Raw genomic sequence first — 20997 nt, forward strand, 5'->3', positions numbered from 1 at the left:
ATCTACTTTTGATAAACACACCTAAAAATAGGAACATAAATAGAAAAATAGCCTAATGGCCAGCTAGCATTGGAGATATATTGTTTTGTACATATAACACCCATTTTCAACCAGCACTACATCGATTACTCACTTCCAACCATCCAATCCCTCATCGTCGACTGACTACCTCTTCCTTTCCGTGTCCCATCACCAACCTCTGCGCCGTGATCAGCTGCGCGAACCTTGCCTTCTTCGCATCCGCAAACCAGAACAGCGGATTCATCGTCGGCAGTGCTTTAAGCTGGTCTTCCCTCTCTATGAGCTGCGCAAAGTCCTGAATGCGCAGCCGAAATTGGCCCTTGTGCTCTGTCATGTGCACACCATCGCTGTCTTCCCCTCCCACGATAGACTTAGCCATGTCCTCCACAAGGTCTTTAACGGGTATCACATCGACGTAGCCGCTAACGGCGAGAAAGTCTGGCCTCTTGCCGAGCATACGGAGAATATTTGTAAGATCGGTTTGGATGGCTTCCTTGTCAACATCGACATCCTTGGCTTCTTTCTCTTCCATAGAAGCAGCAACAGGTCGGTATATAAACACCCTTGTGCCAAGTTCACTGGACGCCTTTGCCAGGAATCGCTCTGTCGACCACTTGCTAGCCACGTAGCCATCACTTCCATCCACTGGCGGTTCGCTGTCGCCATAAAAGTGAACGGCGCCGGATGACATAGTATGTAGTGGCGCCCCACCAGCTCGCACAGATAGTGCGACAAGCGCCTTGACGGCCTCAAAGTTAACATTTCTCAACGTCTCGTACCCATCCCAGAAGGAGCGATTAGCAGCAAAATTAACAATAACATCGGTGTGCTCTGCTATGGAGACAAATTCCGCATCTGTGAGGCCTAGTCGCGGCTGGGTGAGGTCTGCAGTGATGGGACGGACCTTGGGGCTGCTGTGGCTGATCATCTGGAGACTCTCCTTTCGGACAAGACAATGAATTTCGCTAACCTCTGGCGCCTCAATGAGGCGTGCTAGAATGTGGCCGCCGAGATAGCCCGTTGCCCCTGTCAAAAGAATCCTGAGATTCTCGGTTTTGTTATCCTTTTGTGGTAGGTTCTCTCGCGCGAGTTGGCGCAATTCTTCTGGGACACTGGTCTCCGCCTCCCAGTCGATTCCATACCGTTTGGCAGCCGTAGAAGCTCTGACGTGGCGCGCCATGCCCTCCAATGTGCTGGAGTTCATCAAATCAATCAATGGCGGTGACACCTGCAGCTCGCGCCGGATTGCAGCCTTTAGCTTCACGAGCAGAATAGAGTTTCCACCGACGTTAAAGAAGTCGGTCTCAGCCGTCAGCGAGCGCACACCGTGCGGAATGATGTCCCTCCACAATTGTGCTACCTTTGTCTCCAGGTCGGCTAGGTTCTCTTCACGGCCGTCGGATTCTGGCAGGGGCAATTCTTGGATAGCGTCGCGGTGCAATTTGAAGTTGTTGGTTACAGGGATTCTGGCGAGGGGTACGAAAACAGTCGGCTGCATATACGAAGGCAGGGGAAGTTTGGACTCGAGATGTTGAAGTATGACTTCGCGGCGGTGTTGAGGGTAATCGGACGTGAACACAACATGAGCAGCCAAGAAGCGGTCTTCTCCACTTCCCCTTGCGCTAACAATAGCATGGGACAATGCGCCTTTTGAGGCTTTCAGAATAACAGCCTCTATCTCCTGCAATTCGACACGGAATCCGCGGATCTTGAACTGGGAGTCGCCCAGGATACGACCGTCGACGTACAGCGCCCCATCCTGGCGCAGTCGGCCACGGTCTCCAGTACGGTACCATATATTGCTGCTCGCCGTGGCAAGTAGGTGGATTCTGTCACCAGGGATGAACTTTTCGTGGGTCAGATGGATTTGCTCCAGGTATCCGGGAGCAATACCAGGACCGCCGGCGACAATCTCACCCGATGTCTCAAATGGCACAGGGTTTAGCTTGTCATCCACCACGGCAACCGCGTAGTTCGGGATGATCCAGCCCGCGGGAACGTGGTCCTCTAGATTAGGACTACTATGTTCAACTTCACCCTTCGTGATGGCAAGCGAGGCTTCAGTGGGGCCATAGTTGTTAAAGAGTCTCAGCCCAGGAATCTGCCAGGCTGCGAGCTTCGCAAACTCGTCGATAAGGCCTTTATGCAGGTGCTCTCCCCCGCCAAATGCATACCCCCATGACTTGCAGTTCGCCAAATTTTCGGGAGCGTATCGGAACCAGGTCTCGTACTCTGAAGGCGTAGCGACTGTGTACGTTACGCCCTCCTCTGCCATAATCTCTGTAATGGCCTGCGGGTCCCCTCTTTTCTCGGCAGGCACGATGTAGAGGCAGCCGCCCTCAGCAAGGGCGGCAAATATCTGGTCAAGAGAGATGTCAAAGTTGTAGATCGTTTGCTGAAGAACTACAGACACCATTGACGGTAGATTGACCATGCGTGAGTAGCCCTCACACTGTGCTCGTAGATTCGCATGGGTTAAAACGACCCCCTTGGGCCTCCCCGTAGTGCCGCTTGTGAAGAGAATAACTGCACGAGACTCTGGCTTGGCTCTGTTCGGTGAGTTAGGCGTTGATGCTGACGTGGGAATGTCAGACACGACGATGTCAACTGCCTTGCTAGCCTTGATCTGCGGAACCGTGGAAACATTGAAACGATCCGTTAAGATAACTACCGGGTTCACTGCTTCGACAATGCTAACAATACGGCTCATCGAGTTGCGAGGATCCAAAGGCACATACGTAGCTCCAACCTGCAGGATCGCGAGCATTGAACAGATCCAGTCGGCAGATGGGTTCTGGAAGATGCCGATTGGAGAACCTTCAGTAACCTCAGCAGCTAAAAGAGCCGCTGCGATTGCAGTGATACGGTCTCTCATTTGGCCGTATGTAAATTGGTTGCCAAGGCCATCTTTCAATGCCAGATGCGCTGTATGCTCTTCGATCATCTGATCGATGCGTTGAGAAACGGTCGCCGGCCATTCGAGTTGAAGAGTCGGGCCTGATAGTACTACATTAGTTTGAAACTGCGGTATATATCATTCGAAATCCAAGATTCTCACCTCTTCCAACTTTTAACGCCGCTTCAACATCACTGGGGGCCCATAGTGGCAGCTCGCACACATCAAGATCCACGCCACTGGCGAACGATTTCAGCACAGTCACGTATGATCGGAGTAAAAGTTCGGTACTGCTCTCCGAGTACAACTTCTTCTGCAAGCGCAGTGACAGCAAGGATTCACCAGTGGGATTATCAGTAATACCAAGCGTCAAGTCATAGCCATTTCGCGCGTTCAGCCAATCCTCATCACTCAGATCGCACCCACACCACTGCGTCCTGTCTCGAGCAATTTGACGGTAGTCGACAAACAACTGAAAGATGGGGGCCTCGGTGTTTGTACGCGGAATCTTCAGCTCATGCAGAAGTACGTTCCAGGGCACCGATGAGTTTTCGAGTGCCTTATATGCCTTGTTACGCGTGTCCTTGATGATTTCACTGACTTTTGTTCCCGGAGCACTTCTATCAAAGCGCACCGGCAAGAGGTTGAGGAAAAAGCCAAGACTTCCCATAAACCTCTTGTCTATACGATTGGCATCTGCAAGTCCAAGATAGAACTCCTGCTCCTCGGGGAGCAGACTGAAGACGAGCGCTTGGAGAGCAGCGAGATAGAGGTGAAACATGGTTGCGTTATTCTTCCGGGAGACCTTCTTGAGCTTTGATACAAGAGCAGGCTCAAGCGTGGCCTTGGCCTCAAACTGCTCAAAGTGGTCGAGTAGTGGCCGCCTCGGAGACTTGGCAAAGGGGAACAGAGGAATCGCCTTGGCGTGAGGGTCAATCATAGGACGGTAGTAGTTGTCAATCGCCTGTTTCATGGCACCGGTCTGATAGGTCTCTCTCTGCCACAAGGAGAAGGCTGGATACTGGCAATCGGGGCCCAGCGGTGCTAACGGCCGTCCGCTGTAAGCTGAATCGAGGTCGACAAACAGAACAGTAAAGCTGTAACCATCCCATGATATGTGATGACCGCTAACCATGAAGTAGTGCGTGTTATCGTCAACGGTGGGGAGAACCATTCTTGCCGCCTCCCACGAGTTCATATCCCAGACGTATTCATGCATCTTGCGTAGTTCCTCCTTCGAATCCACCTCTGATTCAAGCTTAACGTGCTCTAGGTGAATAGACGACTGAGAGACAATGCCTTGCATTGGTGTGCGTATGTCACCCTCTCCGGACCAATAGAACCTGGTCCTTAACGCGTCGTGACGTTGAGCAACTGTTCGAACAGCCTGTTCGAGACGATTTACCTGGATCTTACCGGTTAGTTTGAACATAACCGTCATATTAAAGCTCGTCTTGTCTTCGAGATAGTCACTCAAAAACCAGAATCGATCTTGGCCATAAGACATCTGAAAGCTCTCTTCTTTAGCTTCCTGTAGGACTTTGATGTCATCCACCGCCTTCGCATGCACTACCAACTCTGGAATGTCTGACATTGGCGTTCCAATCACTGGCGGTGTGCTCGTCCCTGATTTTGCCTCCTGTATACTCTGGGACTCGGAAGAAGACCTGATAGGGGCCACAGCCTTCATGTTAGAGAGCGAATTGAGATCTACTACTGTTTTTGGCACGCGTTCCATGGACTCAGCAAGAAGGTCCGTGATAGAGCTTCCACCCAAAATCTTGAGAACCGGTATGTCGACTTCAAGTTCTTTCAAGAACCACGAGCGTACTTCAACTGCCATGAGTGAGTCAATCCCCTGTTCCACGAGAGATGCCTTCTCATTGACAGTTTCATCTTCGGATATCATCAAGGTACGCCTTAATCGCGCGAGGAAGCCCTCTGTTTCCGCCATAGCTCGATTAGCATTATCCAGACCTTCAAATACCATTCAAGTACCTTTGATAATAGTGACAGCATCATCCTTTGTTTTGGCCTGAGCAAGCTGTACTCGAACAGGCATTGCTGAGCTTTTACCGTCGAAATTCTGGGTAACCTGATGTTCGAGAATGAAGTGATTGAACCGGATGTCTTCGAAGAACTGTGCCTTAGCATTTCTCTCGGGATAAAATGGCTCTAGACCAGTTGTAATCTCCGAGCTCTCGCGACAGCCTGGTTGACCGACAAGGATAGCCTCGGCGAAGAGCTGATGCAGGTCTGGCTCGGATATGTTCCTGTACCCAATCTTCTCGAAGTATTCGGCATCAAAGTTTGACGATCGCTCGATGTAGCCGATGCCGATGAGGGAGCTAATAGCGATGGCGGAGCCAGCAACCCCCCGTCTTCGGCGTTGCTCAGCGAGCGCCACCATGAACATATTAGCCGCTGTGTAGTTGCTCTGACCACTATTTCCGACAACGGAAGTCAAAGATGACATGACGATAAAGAAGTCCAGGGGAGTATCGTAAAAGAGATCGTCCAGGAGCTGGGTACCAGTGACCTTCGGCTCCAGGACAGCGGTCATATTCTCGAAGGTCAGCCCGTCAAACATAGAGTCCCTCAGCACCATCGCTCCTTGGGCTACGCCTGCAATTGGAGGCATTGTCTGTGAGATATCCTTGTAACACTCATCAAGGGACTCCCGGCTAGTAATATCTCTATATAGATTCCAAGGTTGTTAGAGGAGTAGGATAGATTTTCCATTTGGTGGCACATGATACTCACAGAGGGTATACTTTGATAATAGCACCCATGTGCTCCATTGACGTGATGAACTTGGGGTGCACTTTTGGCGAACGGCTTGTCAAGACAACAAACCTAGCGCCATGTTCCACCATCCACTGGCAAAGGGATTGCCCAACCTGTCCTGACATACCGACTAGGAAATAAGTCTTGTCGGGTTGGAATATAACTCCTGAGTCAATTGCTTGGACTTTGGCGGGGATAGACGTGTCAGGTTCCAAGCACTCGACGACTGCCAAAGGCGTGTCAGGCACTGAAAACGCTGCAATATCCTGGATCCTGATCGAAGTATGATTTCCAGCTTTATTCGGGCTCTCACAAGCTGCGCTAAACGCCGCTTTGAATACCTCTGCAATTTGCCTGGAAGATGATCCAGACCGAACCTCAGTTGTCATGCCGTAGAAATCTTCGGAGCGATACCTTGCGGAAAGTTCAGGAATGCAATTTCCAATATGCTGGCCAGCCTTTATGGACCCAGGAGATTTGGAAAAGTCGACAAACAACGAGATAGAAGCCGGCAAAGCTTTCTTGATAAGTCGACGAGGAAGGTTGTCGGGGAGGTAAAGCCAGCCATCACGGAAGTGGTCCTTAACTGATGTAGTTATCACGACTTGGATTGAGGATTTCTGAGCATGCTGCGTCAAGGCTGCGCCAATTAGCTCACCAGGCTCGTGAACAACAATTCTACTTCCCTCATGGGCCAACTTGAATATATTGATCGCGGTCAGATGAGAAGCGACATCGGCTAAAGTTTTAGGTAGATCGGGAGATTGGATGGAGAGGGGCAATGTCCAGTCTGCCAGGACCGTTGGTCGAGCCTCTGTTGAGTGCGACAGGGCAAGCAATTGTTTTCCGGTAGATTGGTCAGTGCCAGCACAGAGCATTAGTCTACCGAAAGAGCAAATTTGGATGGTCTGGAAGAGGAAATGGGAGATTTGAATGATTGTTGTCTCGGCAAGCTCAAACGGGATGGTCGTGACGCGGAGGGGTGAGGGCTGTTGAACCTCATATGACGAGCCCTCGCTGACAAATGTCAAAGGTTCTTGGAGACTGATATTTCGAGTGACTGAGCGCCGAGCACTGTTGTATCGCTCGTTGGCAGGCGAGCACTTGTAGAGCCGGGGGATGAATATAGAGTCGGCCTCGTAGCACACCTCGGGCTCGAAGGACCAGAGAAAGTCCACTTCACCTTGAGCTTCATACTGCCATTTCTTCAACACTTCCAAGCGCAGAATGTCTCCGGCTAGCAGCTGGGCAGTCTTTTCTTCGTCGTCAAATTTATCGAGGTCGAGTATTTGCAACGACATATTTGGATATTCGTGAGTCATGGCCCTTCCAAGGCCAAGCATCATGGCTGAGAATGGCTCATCCGCCCTTGCACCTCGAGTAGCCCAAAGAACCTTTCCTGCTTGGCGCCAGAGAGTCTTGAGCGCATCAAGCTTGGTTGGCGTGAATTGTTTGAAGAGAGGCTCGTCAAGCTCCGTGAGCGACAGTAAAGTGCTCGAATACTGGAGCACCTCCAAGTCCAGTTCTTCGACGGAGGTGGCGCGCAAAACTTCACTGAATCTAGGAGTTAGAAGATCCACCACCCGCTCTGCGATGCGGTGGGTTATGAGCTCTTTGCCTCCAACGACCACAAGGCGTGGCGCATCGGTAGATGGAAGAGCATTAATTGACGACAAGGGGGATCGAAGCATTTTTATACGGTCATCAACGGCCTGTGCTGCAAATACCGTAGAAACATGAAGCTTGTGTAGCAAGGGTGTGCTCGTGTCAATTCCTCCAAAGCCGCACTTGCGTAGCAAAGTATCCCATTGTGGTAATGTTACTGTTGGTCCCCACGGTCGCCCGTTCTCTGCTCCTACCCACCATCCGGGCAAACTCCCCATGGGTAGGCCAACACGAATGGTATCATTGCTTGTCAGCTCTAGGCAAACAAGATAGCCACCAGGCTTGAGGAGCTGGCGGACATGGGTCATCATCTCCTCTAGCTTGTCTGTTGCATGAAGAACATTAGAAGCTAGGATGACATCGTATGACCCTTCGATGAAACCTTGAGATATCGGGGACCGCTCCATGTCGAATGTCTTGTATACCATACGGCTTTCAAAATCCTTGAAGCGTTTCTGGGCAGCTTCAAAGAAACCGCTCGATATGTCGGTATAGGTATAGCTGGAAAACATGTCCCCTAGATAGGACAGTATTGTTCTTGTAGACCCGCCAGTTCCAGCGCCTTGAATTTTTTCCGTTAGCGCCGCCAGTGAAGAAGGTATAGGTTACCTTACCAACTTCGAGGATCTTCATTTGTGGGTAGCGATGGCCAATATGAGAGACCATGCGCGCTAGGTGGCGATTTGCCATGTCGAGACCTAGACCTTGGTCGTAGAATTCAAACAGTCCTTCCATATGCTCAAGAATACTGGTTCTGGTGCGGATAACGCCTGGGAGATTTTTACCCACGGATTCGATAAGACGCACATCAACTCGATCACCATACCTAGAAAGCGCTGTGTTAATGATGTCTCACCGTTGGAAAACCCGGGGTCTGCTACATACTCATCCCAGATAGCTCTGATCTGTTCCTCTGTGTCTAGCTGCCAGCTTGACGGCACGAAAGGGTTCTTGCCACTCTTGACACCATCAACAACGTGATTAGACCAGTTCAGTAAATGCTGGTGATACGGTAGAGCGACGGCCTTTTCCTCTGATGTGATGGTCTCAACCAGCCGGCGCAAGTAGTAGAAAGACACACGCTCTCCCTTTATTGCGTTTTCCAGGGCTTCTGTCGTAAATCCGTCATCGATGACAGCAGCACCACCGCTGGGTCGATCAATATTGTATTCAAGTTTAGAGAAGATCACGGCATCATCCTCGGGTCGACTAGCTGTGAATGGCATCAATTCAAGGCCTTCAACCTGTATGAAGGTATGGCAGTGGTCTTGAGAGAAAATATTAATGTCCATGGTACTACGAGCGTTTTTCATGCTTCGGGCAATTGATTCCCAAGGCAAAGTTTGCTGTTTGCCCGCGCCACCGGACGTGAAGAAAGGGTTAATGATGATTGACTCTATGCCAGCAGGAATATAGAGACCCCACATCATTCCATCTCCAGGGCAGCTGAAGGCTGCCGAAGAAGACTGGAAGGCAGTGTCAAGCATGCCTGGATGAATGAGGAGTTGATCCTCCCACTCTGATCCAGACTGATCCTCAATAATTCCCTTTGCATGAGACTTCTTGCGCTGAATCGAGAGCATACCGCGGAAAGGTGGCGAATACTCATACTCCAGCCTTTCAAACTGGTCATAGAACCGTTCAGGCTTAATTTCTGTCATGTTGAAGTCCTCAGGTTCGAAGAAGGGAATTGTGTCGGCATCTGGCTCCGCCAGCGTCACAGTCACCACTCCCTCGGCATTGAGCCCCATAGAAGTTCCGGGTTCGTGAGAAGCACCAGAATGGCAAGTAAATTTTGCCTTAATGATACCTTCTCCAGACGGTATTATCCTGATACTGAACAGGGACTCAACCGATGAGGTTTCGTCGTTGAAAGCAATGGCTCGACCAATGACAAGATTCTCGATCCTGATCAGGCTAATCCTCGACTTACCGGCGAGGGCGTTTGTGGACTCGATAGCCATCGCCACAAAGCCTGCTGCTGGGAAAACAATGCCACCCTGGATTCTGTGACCTTTTAGCCAAGGAATTTCCCTGGGGGTCAGGATGTTGCGCCATTGGATGTCGTGGGGAGTTTCCCGATCGACGCAACGCTTGCCAAGTATCCGATGCGGAGGGTGAGGATTGATCAATTGAGCGCCCCCAGCTCTGGAAAGAGTCCAGAATGTCTTTGAGTGATCAAATTTGTACTTTGGGAGATCGGCAACTATGTGGCGCCCCACAGCACCACCAGACACTGACTTCTCAAATGCATCGAAAGAGACGGATCCCGCACCAAGATGCGACCACACAAAGCCCAGGGCTGTCGAAAACTCGGAAATGTCATTCTTGTTTCGGGAGAGGACTCCAGAATAGGGAATTCGGTCTCCTAGAGCCTCTGCGAGAGTGTCCAGACACGGACCTTTCAACGCCGCGTGTGGTCCGAGCTCTAGTGCCAAGCTGAACGACCCACTTTGAGCGGCTGCAGCTTCGACTGCCGGGGCGAAGAGCACAGTATTTTTCATGTTGGATACCCAATACTGCGCATCTAAATCGTCTTGTGTCATGATCTTTCCTCCCAGGACACTCGAATACCACACGGGCTTGCCTTCAGTGCTTGTACCCGTGGTACTTACATCGCCCAGGGATTCTAGGGATGCGAGGTACGGTTTCGAGCATGGTATCATGTGTGCTGAATGATAGGCGGTATCGACCTGAAGCTGGCGAGCGAACTTGCCTTCATCCTTAAAGATCTCAATGGCTGCTGCCACAGCGTCTTCGTCGCCAGAGAGTGTAATACTCGAGGGAGAATTAACGGCGGCAACTTGAATCCTGCCTTGGAAGTCCTCCAGCTCACAAAATTCCGAGGCATCTTCGACCGTTGTTCCGACAGCCAGCATAGCTCCTTTGGCACCACTCCATGACCCGGCAAGCCGAGCATAAAAGCCGCGCAGGTAAGCGATTTGGATGGCACTAGTGGCTGACAACAATCCTGCTGCATAAGCCGCTCCGATTTCACCTAAGGTGAGTCAGCGAGTGTTCTACACAGAGGAGCAGTTTGAAGTGAGCAATAAGTGCAACTAGGTACCTGAGGAATGACCAACGACCGCGTCGAGTTTGATACCCGCTACCCTGAGCAGGTCAACGAGCAAAATCTGCACAGCCGTACAAAGAGGTTGCGATATGGCGGCCTCAGCAACTCTCGACGTTGTTGCATCTGCGAGGATCTGTTCCCTAAGAGTCCACTCTGGCCGGAGGTTCTTCTCCAAGGATGCGAGCGCTGCATCAAGCTCTTCCAGCCGCTTCGCGACAAATGGTGAGGTCTCAACTAGCTTAGCACCCATGCGGGGCCACTGGGCGCCTTGTCCCGTGAAAACTCCCAATATGCGAGGGGACCCGACTGCAAAGTGCTTTGTATTCAGCTCTGGCGCATCTTCGCTGTTAAGAAGGCTCTCAATCTTTTCCACGGCCTCTGCGCCGCTAGAGGCAACAATGGCAGCACGGAACGCGAGAGTAGAGCGCCTTTCCTGGACTGTGTAGGCAACGTCACGGAGAGACACTTGCGGATTGTCTTCCAGATAGTCAACGTAAGACGATAGTACAGCCCGCAGTGACTTTTCGGTAGCAGCTGATATGGTCAAGGGAGAGAAGAGCGTGCCAACAGACGGTGATACAACAGGTTTCTCATAAGCTTCAATAATTGCGTGAGCATTGGTGCCACCAAATCCTAGAAATTCATTCTCAATTAGCATGTTCTTTAGCAGAATGCAATTCAATCTCAACATCATAATTAATCCCGAGCATCCATTTGGTTATCTTACCAAAACTGTTCACACTTGCTCGTCTGGTTTGACCTGGCTGAAGTTGTGGCCAGGGTTGCGCCGAAGTGGGAACCTCCAAGTTTCCATAAAAAGGAGCTATCCTAGGGTTAAGCTCGTTGAAGTGCATATTGGGCGGGATGACTCCGTGCTGAAGTGCCAGCGATGTCCCTATCAGACTCGCCAGTCCTGCGGTACCCTCCGTGTGACCAATGATGGTTTTGATGGATCCAACATACAATTTATCCGACGCTCCATTCCCATAGAATGCCTCAGATATTGCCTCAGCTTCTTGGGGGTCTCCTGCGGGAGTTCCTGTCCCATGCGCATGAAAGAATTGGGGGCGGTCTTCTGGCTTGTCAATGTCTAGGCCAGCTCGGGCGTAGGTTTCACGAATGAGGGTAGCCTGCGCTGTCGCACTCGGCATAGTCAAACCCCTGGTCTTCCCATCCTGGTTGACTCCAGTACCACGAATGAGACATTCGATGTGATCCCCGTCCCGAAGTGCCGCACTCAGGGGCTTCAGGACGACGCAGGCGATTCCTTCTCCTCGAGCGTATCCGTCGACATCTTTATCCCACATCTTTGACGTGCCGCTAGGAGACAACATGTGAAGATTTGACTCTGCAATATACATGCCTTTAAAAGCAACAAGCAATTAGCTGGTACTTCCTCTCATCTCGAGAAAAGAAAAGGATTGATCCAGGCTTACCCGGACTAAGCAAGAGATTGGCGCCGGCGGCCACCGCCATCTCAGATTCTCCATTGCGTAACGCTTGAACTGCCAGGTGAACAGCGACCAAACTCGAGGAACAAGCTGTATCAAGGGTCATTGATGGGCCGTGCCAGTCAAAGAAGTAAGACACGCGGTTAGACATAATGCTGCGGCTCATTCCGGTAGCGCTATACTGTGGAATAGTCTCCCAATCTTTGTACAGTATACCGCTCCAGTCATCACACATTGTACCAACAAAAACCCCAGTGGATGAGCCGCGAAGCCGTTCGATGGTCTGGCCAGATGAGCAGAGGGAGTCATAGACAGTCTCCATCAGCATCCTTTGCTGGGGGTCCACGGCCTCACATTCCGACGGCTGAATGTTGAAGAACGCATTGTCGAAGTGTGCAGGGTCTTCATCAAGGAAGTAAGATGTCTGCACATCAGTCGTACCATGGTGTTCAGGTTCACTGTGATAAAAAGCGTCGGGGTGCCAGCGCCGGCTCTCAGAGACCTTCTGTAGCAGGTCTCTTGGCTTTTCAAGGAGTTCCCAAAGCTTTGATGGCGTATCTGAGCCGCCCGGGAAGCGACAAGCACTTCCAATGACGGCAATTGGGTCCGGCGATGACATTTTGATGATTTTTGTTCAATAAGACCATAGAATCCGAATTATATGTAACAGTGACTTGGATTCTTGATTAGCGATATAGTATGGCTATAGCTAGCCCCAGAGGACTTATAACCAATGTAGCATATGTACTAGTTATTCCGATCCATAGAACTTTGCCAGGGGCCTTTTGGACCCGAAGAGTGCCGAAATTATTCAGTCTGGAGACTAGAGTCAATCATTTCGCCAAATATCGGACAGTTTCCAAAGGAGCGAGGCTTTAGCCTCGTCGTCACAAATCCTGGGATAATACCGGCTAATTCATAGTGTGTAAATTGCACTGGCGACTTGCTATAAACGTTAGGGGTAATATAACTCATCTCAACCACTAGATCATAGCAAAGACCAAGGCAGACTCTTGTAGTAATGTTAGGTTTTCGTTCCCCTTGGCCATATGATAGTATTGTACTTTTGGCATTCATTTCACAAGGAATGCTAGTGTATGGAATTCCCTATGCTGAATGGTCCGGCTTCCTAGAACGATCAAATCTCACAGTTTTGTAAATACGCTATAGCCAATGAGCCAACCATTCCTGCCGAGCAGGTTCCAGTAATTCCAGCTGAGTATACCCAACTCATCGTAATTTATCCCGCACAAGCTGCATGTATCTCCCTCGTCACTATGCAGACCATTAATCGAAAAATTCCGAAGATCACCGATACTCATGAACTCCAATTACGTCTGAAATAGCAGATACTTTGGTATTGAATCTTTTGTTAGGGATAAAAACAAGTTCGATGACCACCGTGTAGCTAGGTAGTAACACTCTACTTTACTGACCCTCTGCCTGTCAAGTGGTCAAATTTATTACCAGAAAGCAGCAGCATTGCTACAGATCCCTCTTCCCCACATTATGGCCAGCACATCTATCTCTACTCTTGACATCCGCGACAGTTGCGTTATCGCCGAGCCCGTCTTGGTGGATCCCTTTGTTGCGGGGTCTGCGAACCTCTTTCCAAAAATGCCCAGTGGCATCACGGATGGATCTTGGGAGCTTTGGGAGTTTGAAGCCTTCAGCAATGATGGTGATACCGCTGTAGGCGTCTCGCTGTACCGCGATGTGCGTGGCCTAGACCAAGATGGCTTCCACGCCGAGCTCAACGCCATCTGGCCGGACGGCAGCAAGTGGGGTGAGACGCTGTACTTCGCGAAATCTATCATCACTGCCGAAGGCAGTGTTTATTCGCACGAGGGGCGAGTAGATGGGGTCTGGAAGTCTCGAAATGGCCCCGATGCACATGAAGGGGAAACCACAAGGACAATAAGCTTCACAATTTCGCCAGACCTCTCTTCTGCAATAGTTCGCTTCTTTGTACCGGGTTTTGTATCTGGAACAATGACGCTGCACAGCATTTTGAGCTTGACCAACAACCAAAAGACGAGCTTGCCGGCGACGGAAGAAGCCGCACTCCTATATCCCTCTGTATATTACACGTTTCCTATGGGGCCCGAGACTGCGACCGTGGACCTCACATTCACCGTCAGGGCTGATAGCGAAGGGGAACGCAAACTTTACATTGGCGCGGAAAATGATGGTCACGGTGGCATGGTACGTGGCTGGTCTCCCCACGCCTGGCCACAGTTCATGACCGAGGCATACTACACCGTTGCCCATATCGGGCCCTACATGTTGCAGCTAATACGAATCGTCGGTTCGGCCGCCGCTAGCCATAAGCCCTTTGCCGTCGCCCGACTTTATCGTGACCACAACCTTGTGTGCGCTGCAAATAGCGTTCTCGATGACACAGCAGCAGAGGGACCGGCAGTCGAGGACACAGTCCGAGTCAAAAAGATTCTACCGGAATCAAACGAACAGGCGACAGGCCTCGCCGGTGCTTTTCGCGACAAAAACGTGGGCTACATCATCGAGTTTAGTTCTACACAACGACAGTGCCATTGGCAATTCGAAGGACGTCACAAACGCGCCTGGTGGAGTGAGCCGACGAGTGCCCCCGGTCCGGACGGCACCGGCAAGTCCGGGTGGGTCGAGGCGTTCGTCGGAGGGTCACCGGGGGAGAAATTCAACGGGACAGGGGTAGGCGGCCAGCTGCAGATTCCAGTGCATTGATTACGACGCGTTTTCTCCATGTAAGTAGCTTGTAGGGTTTGGATGGGTTTTTTATTGTGATTTTATTATGAAACTAGCTATGGAATTCGAGTACTTGTAGCACCTAAACTTCAATTTATTATGTTGTATATGAATCTTGGAAAGGATATAAGTCTTTGATAAACGAGATTCAATATTCCAAATCAAACCATTCAAGTTTCTCGCAACAACCTTCACGAATAATCTAAATTATCTACTACATCCCCATAGCTTCGGACATGATTGCTTATTCCTGAGCATCTCCATGATGAGATGTCTGTAACTACCTACCTAGGTAGGTAATCCACAAAGTAAACCCCACCAATCATCGCGAGCTACCCTACTACATTCTCACCTCCGATCTTCCAAGGTTATTCCCAAGTGTACATAAGTACATAGGTAAATGCAGGCATTTATCGGTCATTTTCGGGGTTGTATGCAAGGCTGTCCTTAGATGCTGTCACGATGGATCTTTTCCATTGGACCCCGCGAGGGGAACTACGCATGGAAGCGAAATACATTTGATGGGGGCGGTGATAAGCATCGAAAATACCCATAGCGAATCTAAAAGGACACATCATACCATGGGTCTGTGTCCATTGCCCTCGCTGCAATTCGGAATATGCGAAGAGTGGGGAAGTGCGCGAATACGCGAACAATATCCTGCATACTAAGGTCATGACTTGCGGGCTGAAGATGTCCCATCAAAACGAGTTCCAGAACCTTGAGATTTCGGATCAAGCACCACTTACTCGCACAATTTTGAAATACCGATATCAGCTCACTTCGATTAGCCCGAACAATGGGGAGTTATCATACTCAAACTGCCGTCGTGGGTAACGACGATGGTGGTGTCAAACTCTCCCACTCGGCGCCCATCCCAGTGGCAAGGGATGATATCGTCATTGTGCGGAATATGGTTGTGTCTGTGAACCCCGTCGATGCCAAAATGCAAGGGCCCTACGTAACCCCAGGAGCGATTGGAGGGTGTGACTTCGCCGGCATTGTCGAGGAGGTTGGACCGGACGCAGTCAAGTACAACATCAAGGTTGGTGACCGCGTCTGTGCCGCCATCATGGGAATGAACCCTCTTGAGCCGATGCATGGGGCTTTCGCGGAGCACGTCGGCGCACATGCTTTTGCCCTGGTGAAGATTCCGGATGCTGTGAGCTTTGAGAGCGCTGCTGCCTTGTGCACCTCCTTCATGACAAGCGGACTAGCGCTGTTCAAAAGCCTTCAATTGCCATTCGACCCCTTATCGCCTACCAAAAAGCCCATCTTTGTATTGGTCTACGGCGGCGGAACTGCCTCGGGAACTGCCGCCATTCAGTTGCTCCGCCTGGCGGGATATAAGCCCATCGTGACCTGTTCGCCGCGCAGCTACGAGATGGCCAAGTCCTACGGCGCCGAAGCTACTTTTGACTATCACGACCCCGACTGTGCCGCACAGATCCGCACACATACCAAGAACGGGCTGCGGTACGCACTCTATTGCATCACGACGATACAGAGTATGAGCATATGCTACGCCGCACTTGGGCGGGTTGGAGGAAGGTATACGGCTCTTGACCCGTATCCTGAGACCGTGGCTGCGACACGGAAGGTTGTCAAGGCCGAGTGGGTCATTGGGCCAGCCATGCTGGGTTTAGACATTGCATGGCCGGCACCGCATGGCCGCAAGGCAGATGCAGACATGTTTGAATTTGGCCAGCACTGGAAGGTAACGGTGCAGGAGTTGTTGGACCGGAGTCTCATTCGCACGCATCCTCTCATCGTGCGATCCGGTGGCCTGGAAAATGTCATAGAGAGCATGCAGGCCATCAAGATGAAGATGGTTTCGGGGGAGAAGCTGGTCTGCAAAATGTTAAAATGAGTTAAATGTTTGCGCACAAGGTATTCTCAGTTCCTGAAGTAGATAACTAAATCAAGGCTTGCCATTATTACAATGAAATCCAAAAGTCAGCCTCGTCATCTGTTAGGTGCCAAAAGCTGCGTTGTAAGAGGTTGGGAAACTGTCGGAACCTTGCCCATAAATATGAATATTTCGTGGTGGTAGGTTCTGTGGCGATATCAACCGTGACCTCGACACTATGGCGCATATGTTTGAAAGATTGTACACGGAAGGGAGTTGGGCACTACAAGCTATGTATCAGGTAGTCTACATCCAAGAAAATGCCCTGATCATCTTATCTTCATATTCACGGATCGATAATGTACTATTTGTAAGCAAGATATACTCTCATGTCTGATTACAGCGGTTCATACTTTATCCAGTCTCGACCAGTTTCTGTGCTAAATTGGAAGCAACTCAAGAACAGCAAACTCCGACTTGGCCTCCTCAAACACACTGCTCAAACGAAGTCCCGCCTGCTCTGCAAGATCGCGCCACATTGCCTCGCTCCGGCGCTTGCCCCCAAAGTTCATCACCGAGATGTCCTGTGCAATGGCAAATTTGCCTCGGTTCGGCTTCACCAGCTCTTCAACAAGCAGGACGCGCGAGTCAGCCGCACACGCCTCTCGGACGTGATTGAGGGCCAGAACGATGTCTTTGTCGACGAAGTCGCTAAGCACGCGGCGCAAGTGGTACACCACAGCACCTTTGATCGCGGGGGGAAGCGGCTTGAGCATCGTTCCGCCGAGAAACTGAACCTCTGATAGGCTACCGTTGACGGCCTCAATATTGCTTGTGATGGTTTTGATTGTTTTGGGAAGGTCAAAAACAGTGCACTGGGCCGCAGGGATGAATGCATTATCAACGAGGATCTCGCCCAGTGCGAGTCCATGGCTACCCCCAATGTCCACAATGGCGGGACGTGTGGTATCAGCCTCCACTAGCACCCCCCGGACATAACTAAAATCGTATACGTCCTTTAGCGAACAGATGCGTGCGGATCGCTCCTGTGCGCTGTTGAAGAGCTTGGCTAGCTGCGGCTCCGCATCTAGAACCCCATATAGGTCAAGTCCCGAGTGACCGGTGCAGAGGCCGAGAGGGATCTTGTCGGCATCACGAGGCTCAACCAAACCATTCTGCTCAAAATAGGTCGCCCAAGTGGCCATAGGCCGGAGGAAGAAGTGGTAGACATGCGAGATGAAGTCGGCAGCGATCTCGGTGGTGCGGTAGGGTAGAGAGCGGGCCGTATGCGCCACATGGCTCGGGCTAGGTGACGCAAGAATCTCAGATGCAATCAAATAGTCGGCGAAGCGCCGGAGCAAGGACTCATCACCCCCCGTATTGCTGGAGAGATCAGCTAGCGAGATGCTGCCTTCGGATGGGATGTTGTCGAAGACCTTAAAGTCAATAAAGGCCTTGATTATGCCAAACTCGATCAGGTTCATATAATGTGCACCAGCCGACTCCAGCGCCTGCCGAATGTTGGGAGGTGGGCCTTGGGGTGCCATTCTGTTTGGTTGGCTTAAGACGGCGATACGTGTGGTGAATCTCAGGGGAAAAGACTGCCGAACAACTCGTCGACATCCAGTTTAAGTAATTCTGTCTCCTCAGGGGCACCTTCTCCGTCCTCCGGTCTTTTGCATTTCCAACTCTTTAGTCCGACCCTCCGAAGGGGTCTCCGAAGGGGGTCTCCGAAAGCGAGGGCCTAGTTCCTTCTTTATCATACAGGGTTGATTCGGCCATTTTCGGCTTTCCGGGATATTAGGCAAGGATATGGCTTCTGTAGGTCATAGGTAGATGTCTATGATTATTGATGATAATACCTTTGATTAGCCTTATCCACATTAGCTAGTGTCTTAGAACTACGTAACGTAATTCACAGCGAGTGGCGCAGTCCAAAACACGTAGTAAATACGATAAATTACAATTTGATACCATAACAACAGTGATCTATATAGGCTAATGTTTTTTTTAGGTCATATCTAGTCTTTCTAGGGAGTTTGGAAATATATATACAACTTTGTGAATACGATATATATATTTCTAGCTTTTAGCAATGTAATTTTCGATTACCGCAACAATTTAGCCTTTCGATTTTCTTAAGATTGCTATCTAGTGTTTCAAAGCCTTATCGATAACTGTCAAATAACAATTAAACTAAATAAAAATGTGGTTGTTAAGATATAAGTGAAGAAAATATCGCATTTACTATGTGTTTTGGACTGCGCCGCTCGCTTGTGCGCGTCACTCGAAGGTCAAATACGTTAGGTATTTTGTGTGAGCAAAGGGAGAAATAACACGAAGAATCGCAATAGAAAAGTAATTGAATAATAGAAGTGTATAGAATAGGTTGTAATGAAGAAATACGAAGAAGTAAACTCCACATAATGTCTCATGCAAAGTAAGAATCGAAAATCTGTTACCTCAAAAGTGCAACAAGAGGAAAAGAACAAAAATGATAGAACCTTCTGCAAACTCGCTACGTGCTTAGCTAATAGGAAATCTGGTTCTCAGTGTCTCGCCGTATTTGTAAAAGAGCAACGGAAGAGGAGCGAACGCTAAGCCGATGAAAGCCAGCAGGCTGTTTCCCCAACCAAGACCCAGAGACGCGTACATAGGCGGTCCTGCAAGTGGTAACAAGGCACCAAACAGACTGCGCAAAACGGTGTTTGTAGCAAGGGCGGATGCGGCTGCCTCAGAGCCAAATGCATCAACAAGGTAGAGCTGGGCGGGCATAAGGATCAGGAAGGCACCGAGGCCAATGAACATGGTACCTAGGATTGGGACAATCCAATGAGTTACCTTTTCAGCACTCCATCCGTACCAGAAGAAGCCGATGGGGACAATAGGTGATGACCAGATCATAAGGATGAGACGTAGCTCCGGTCGCTCGAGAGTTCCCTCACGCGGCTGCTTGAGTAGCTTGTCGCTGAGCACCGCGAACAGCCCAATGCTGATTATCATACCCACACCAAGACCGAGATATGCAAGACCAGAGATGTCGGTAGCGAAGTGGTATGTTGTTTCGAACACGGCAGGGAAAGTAGTGAAAAGAAGGTAGATAAGACCGAACATAAAGGCGCAATAGAGAGAGAGCGGGAGGATGATAGGTGATAGTAACATCTTAAGGGGTCGCACTGTAGCGCGTGTAAAGATCTGGGCTGGTGTACGGTCTTTGTTGTAGGTTCGAGCCTGTAGCTGATTGTTGCCAGTGGACTTGCGTATAGCAGCTGCCTTGCGCTCGAGGATAGCTGGCTCGAAGGTTTCCCGCATTAGGACAAGGGCAAGCAAGGAGATTAAGCCCGCCTAAATGTTGTTCTTGTTAGACGATAGTCAGACAACAGCGATTTAGGGCTTCCCATTTACCAGGATTAAGATTAACAAAATGTCCACCGCCATCCGAGGTACTCAGTAACGAAGCCGCCTATCACTGGGCCAATAACCGGGCCGAGAAGCGGACCAAGACCAAATAAAGCCATCGCTTTACCACGCTCGCTGGCTTGATAAAGATCTGCGATGGTCCCTCCACCAACTACCATTGGGGCAGAGGCGGAACAGCCACATATGAAGCGAAATACCATAAACATAGCCGTATCTTTGCTTAGTGCGCAGCCGATTGTAAATGCGAGATAGCCAACATTACTGATATGGTAGATGATCAAACGGCCGTATATTTCGGACATGGAGGAAAGCAGAAAAGGACCAAACACGTAACCCAGAAGATAGATGGATACAGTGAAGGAGGCGACGATGGTGCTGGTGACGTGAAAGTCCTTGACGAGCTCTGCAGCCCCGGGAGCGAACATGACTGCGGCAAGGTTTCTATTTCATTTTGTCAGCTATCATCGACAGCTGGAAGGCCGATGGGTAAAAGGGAAAAATATGTTGTAATATGGCAAGGGGCTCTTACGAGTACAGAGTGAAGCCGCTGACAAGGAGGACATGTTGCAGCTTGCGTCCATTTTTCCAGTTTCGGGGGTTTTCCGGGTCATTGGGACCCTCCCAGTCAACGAGGTCGCTCTTTTCTGACTCTATTTTCACGAAAGTGTTCAGCCCCATGGCTTCTGTATCTGAGGACATCTTGGAGAATGTCATAAAACGAAAGCCAGTTGTGTTGTGGGAATGTAAAAGTTGCAGCTCAATGTGGAGGCAATTTTTGGAATCTGAGGGAGTGGAAGTTCGTGTTATAGGGTGATGCTGATTTTACCACAACACTGGAGCTTAAATGTAAATGAATGACTGGGTTGGGTACAGAACGAGGGAGACGAAACATAAGGGAACATTGCAGGCTACCTCCGCGGAGGATCGGTAGTCTCCAGAGCACGACGGAGAACAGGGAGATGGAACATACAACGTGATGGTTGATATCTCTTCAAGACATACATCCATTGTAGTTTCGATCCATGATCGGTTCCACGCCTAGTAATGGATCAGGCCACATTCTGTTGGCTGTTTGGATTGAAGATCTTTC

General features: G+C 50.2%; 5 protein-coding genes across 5 annotated transcripts; 2 read left to right on the forward strand and 3 right to left on the reverse strand.

The window, feature by feature from the left end:
* Positions 1-151: 151 nt before the first annotated feature.
* Positions 152-12512, reverse strand: PEX2_063230 (Acyl transferase/acyl hydrolase/lysophospholipase; the record flags this gene model as incomplete). Its single annotated transcript, XM_016743594.1, has 9 exons — positions 152-3018; positions 3080-4858; positions 4916-5613; positions 5681-7886; positions 7984-8195; positions 8255-10367; positions 10437-11075; positions 11170-11805; positions 11879-12512. The coding sequence occupies 9 exons, from the start codon at positions 12510-12512 to the stop codon at positions 152-154; spliced, it is 11784 nt and encodes a 3927-aa protein (XP_016593836.1).
* Positions 12513-13402: 890 nt separating this feature from the next.
* Positions 13403-14617, forward strand: PEX2_063240 (uncharacterized protein; the record flags this gene model as incomplete). The annotated part of the gene is made up of 1 exon (XM_016743595.1): positions 13403-14617. The coding sequence occupies one exon, from the start codon at positions 13403-13405 to the stop codon at positions 14615-14617; it is 1215 nt and encodes a 404-aa protein (XP_016593837.1).
* An 820-nt stretch (positions 14618-15437) lies between these two features.
* Positions 15438-16508, forward strand: PEX2_063250 (zinc-binding alcohol dehydrogenase family protein; the record flags this gene model as incomplete). The annotated part of the gene is made up of 1 exon (XM_016743596.1): positions 15438-16508. The coding sequence occupies one exon, from the start codon at positions 15438-15440 to the stop codon at positions 16506-16508; it is 1071 nt and encodes a 356-aa protein (XP_016593838.1).
* Positions 16509-16927: 419 nt separating this feature from the next.
* Positions 16928-18034, reverse strand: PEX2_063260 (O-methyltransferase, family 2; the record flags this gene model as incomplete). The annotated part of the gene is made up of 1 exon (XM_016743597.1): positions 16928-18034. One exon carries the CDS (start codon positions 18032-18034, stop codon positions 16928-16930), a length of 1107 nt encoding a protein of 368 aa, XP_016593839.1.
* Positions 18035-19013: 979 nt separating this feature from the next.
* On the reverse strand, positions 19014-20606 carry PEX2_063270 (Major facilitator superfamily domain, general substrate transporter; the record flags this gene model as incomplete). The annotated part of the gene is made up of 3 exons (XM_016743598.1): positions 19014-19832; positions 20105-20348; positions 20437-20606. The coding sequence occupies 3 exons, from the start codon at positions 20604-20606 to the stop codon at positions 19014-19016; spliced, it is 1233 nt and encodes a 410-aa protein (XP_016593840.1).
* Between the last annotated feature and the right edge of the window lie 391 nt (positions 20607-20997).

Source organism: Penicillium expansum, assembly GCF_000769745.1.
Source record: "Penicillium expansum strain MD-8 chromosome Unknown contig203, whole genome shotgun sequence".
NCBI lineage: Eukaryota > Fungi > Ascomycota > Eurotiomycetes > Eurotiales > Aspergillaceae > Penicillium > Penicillium expansum.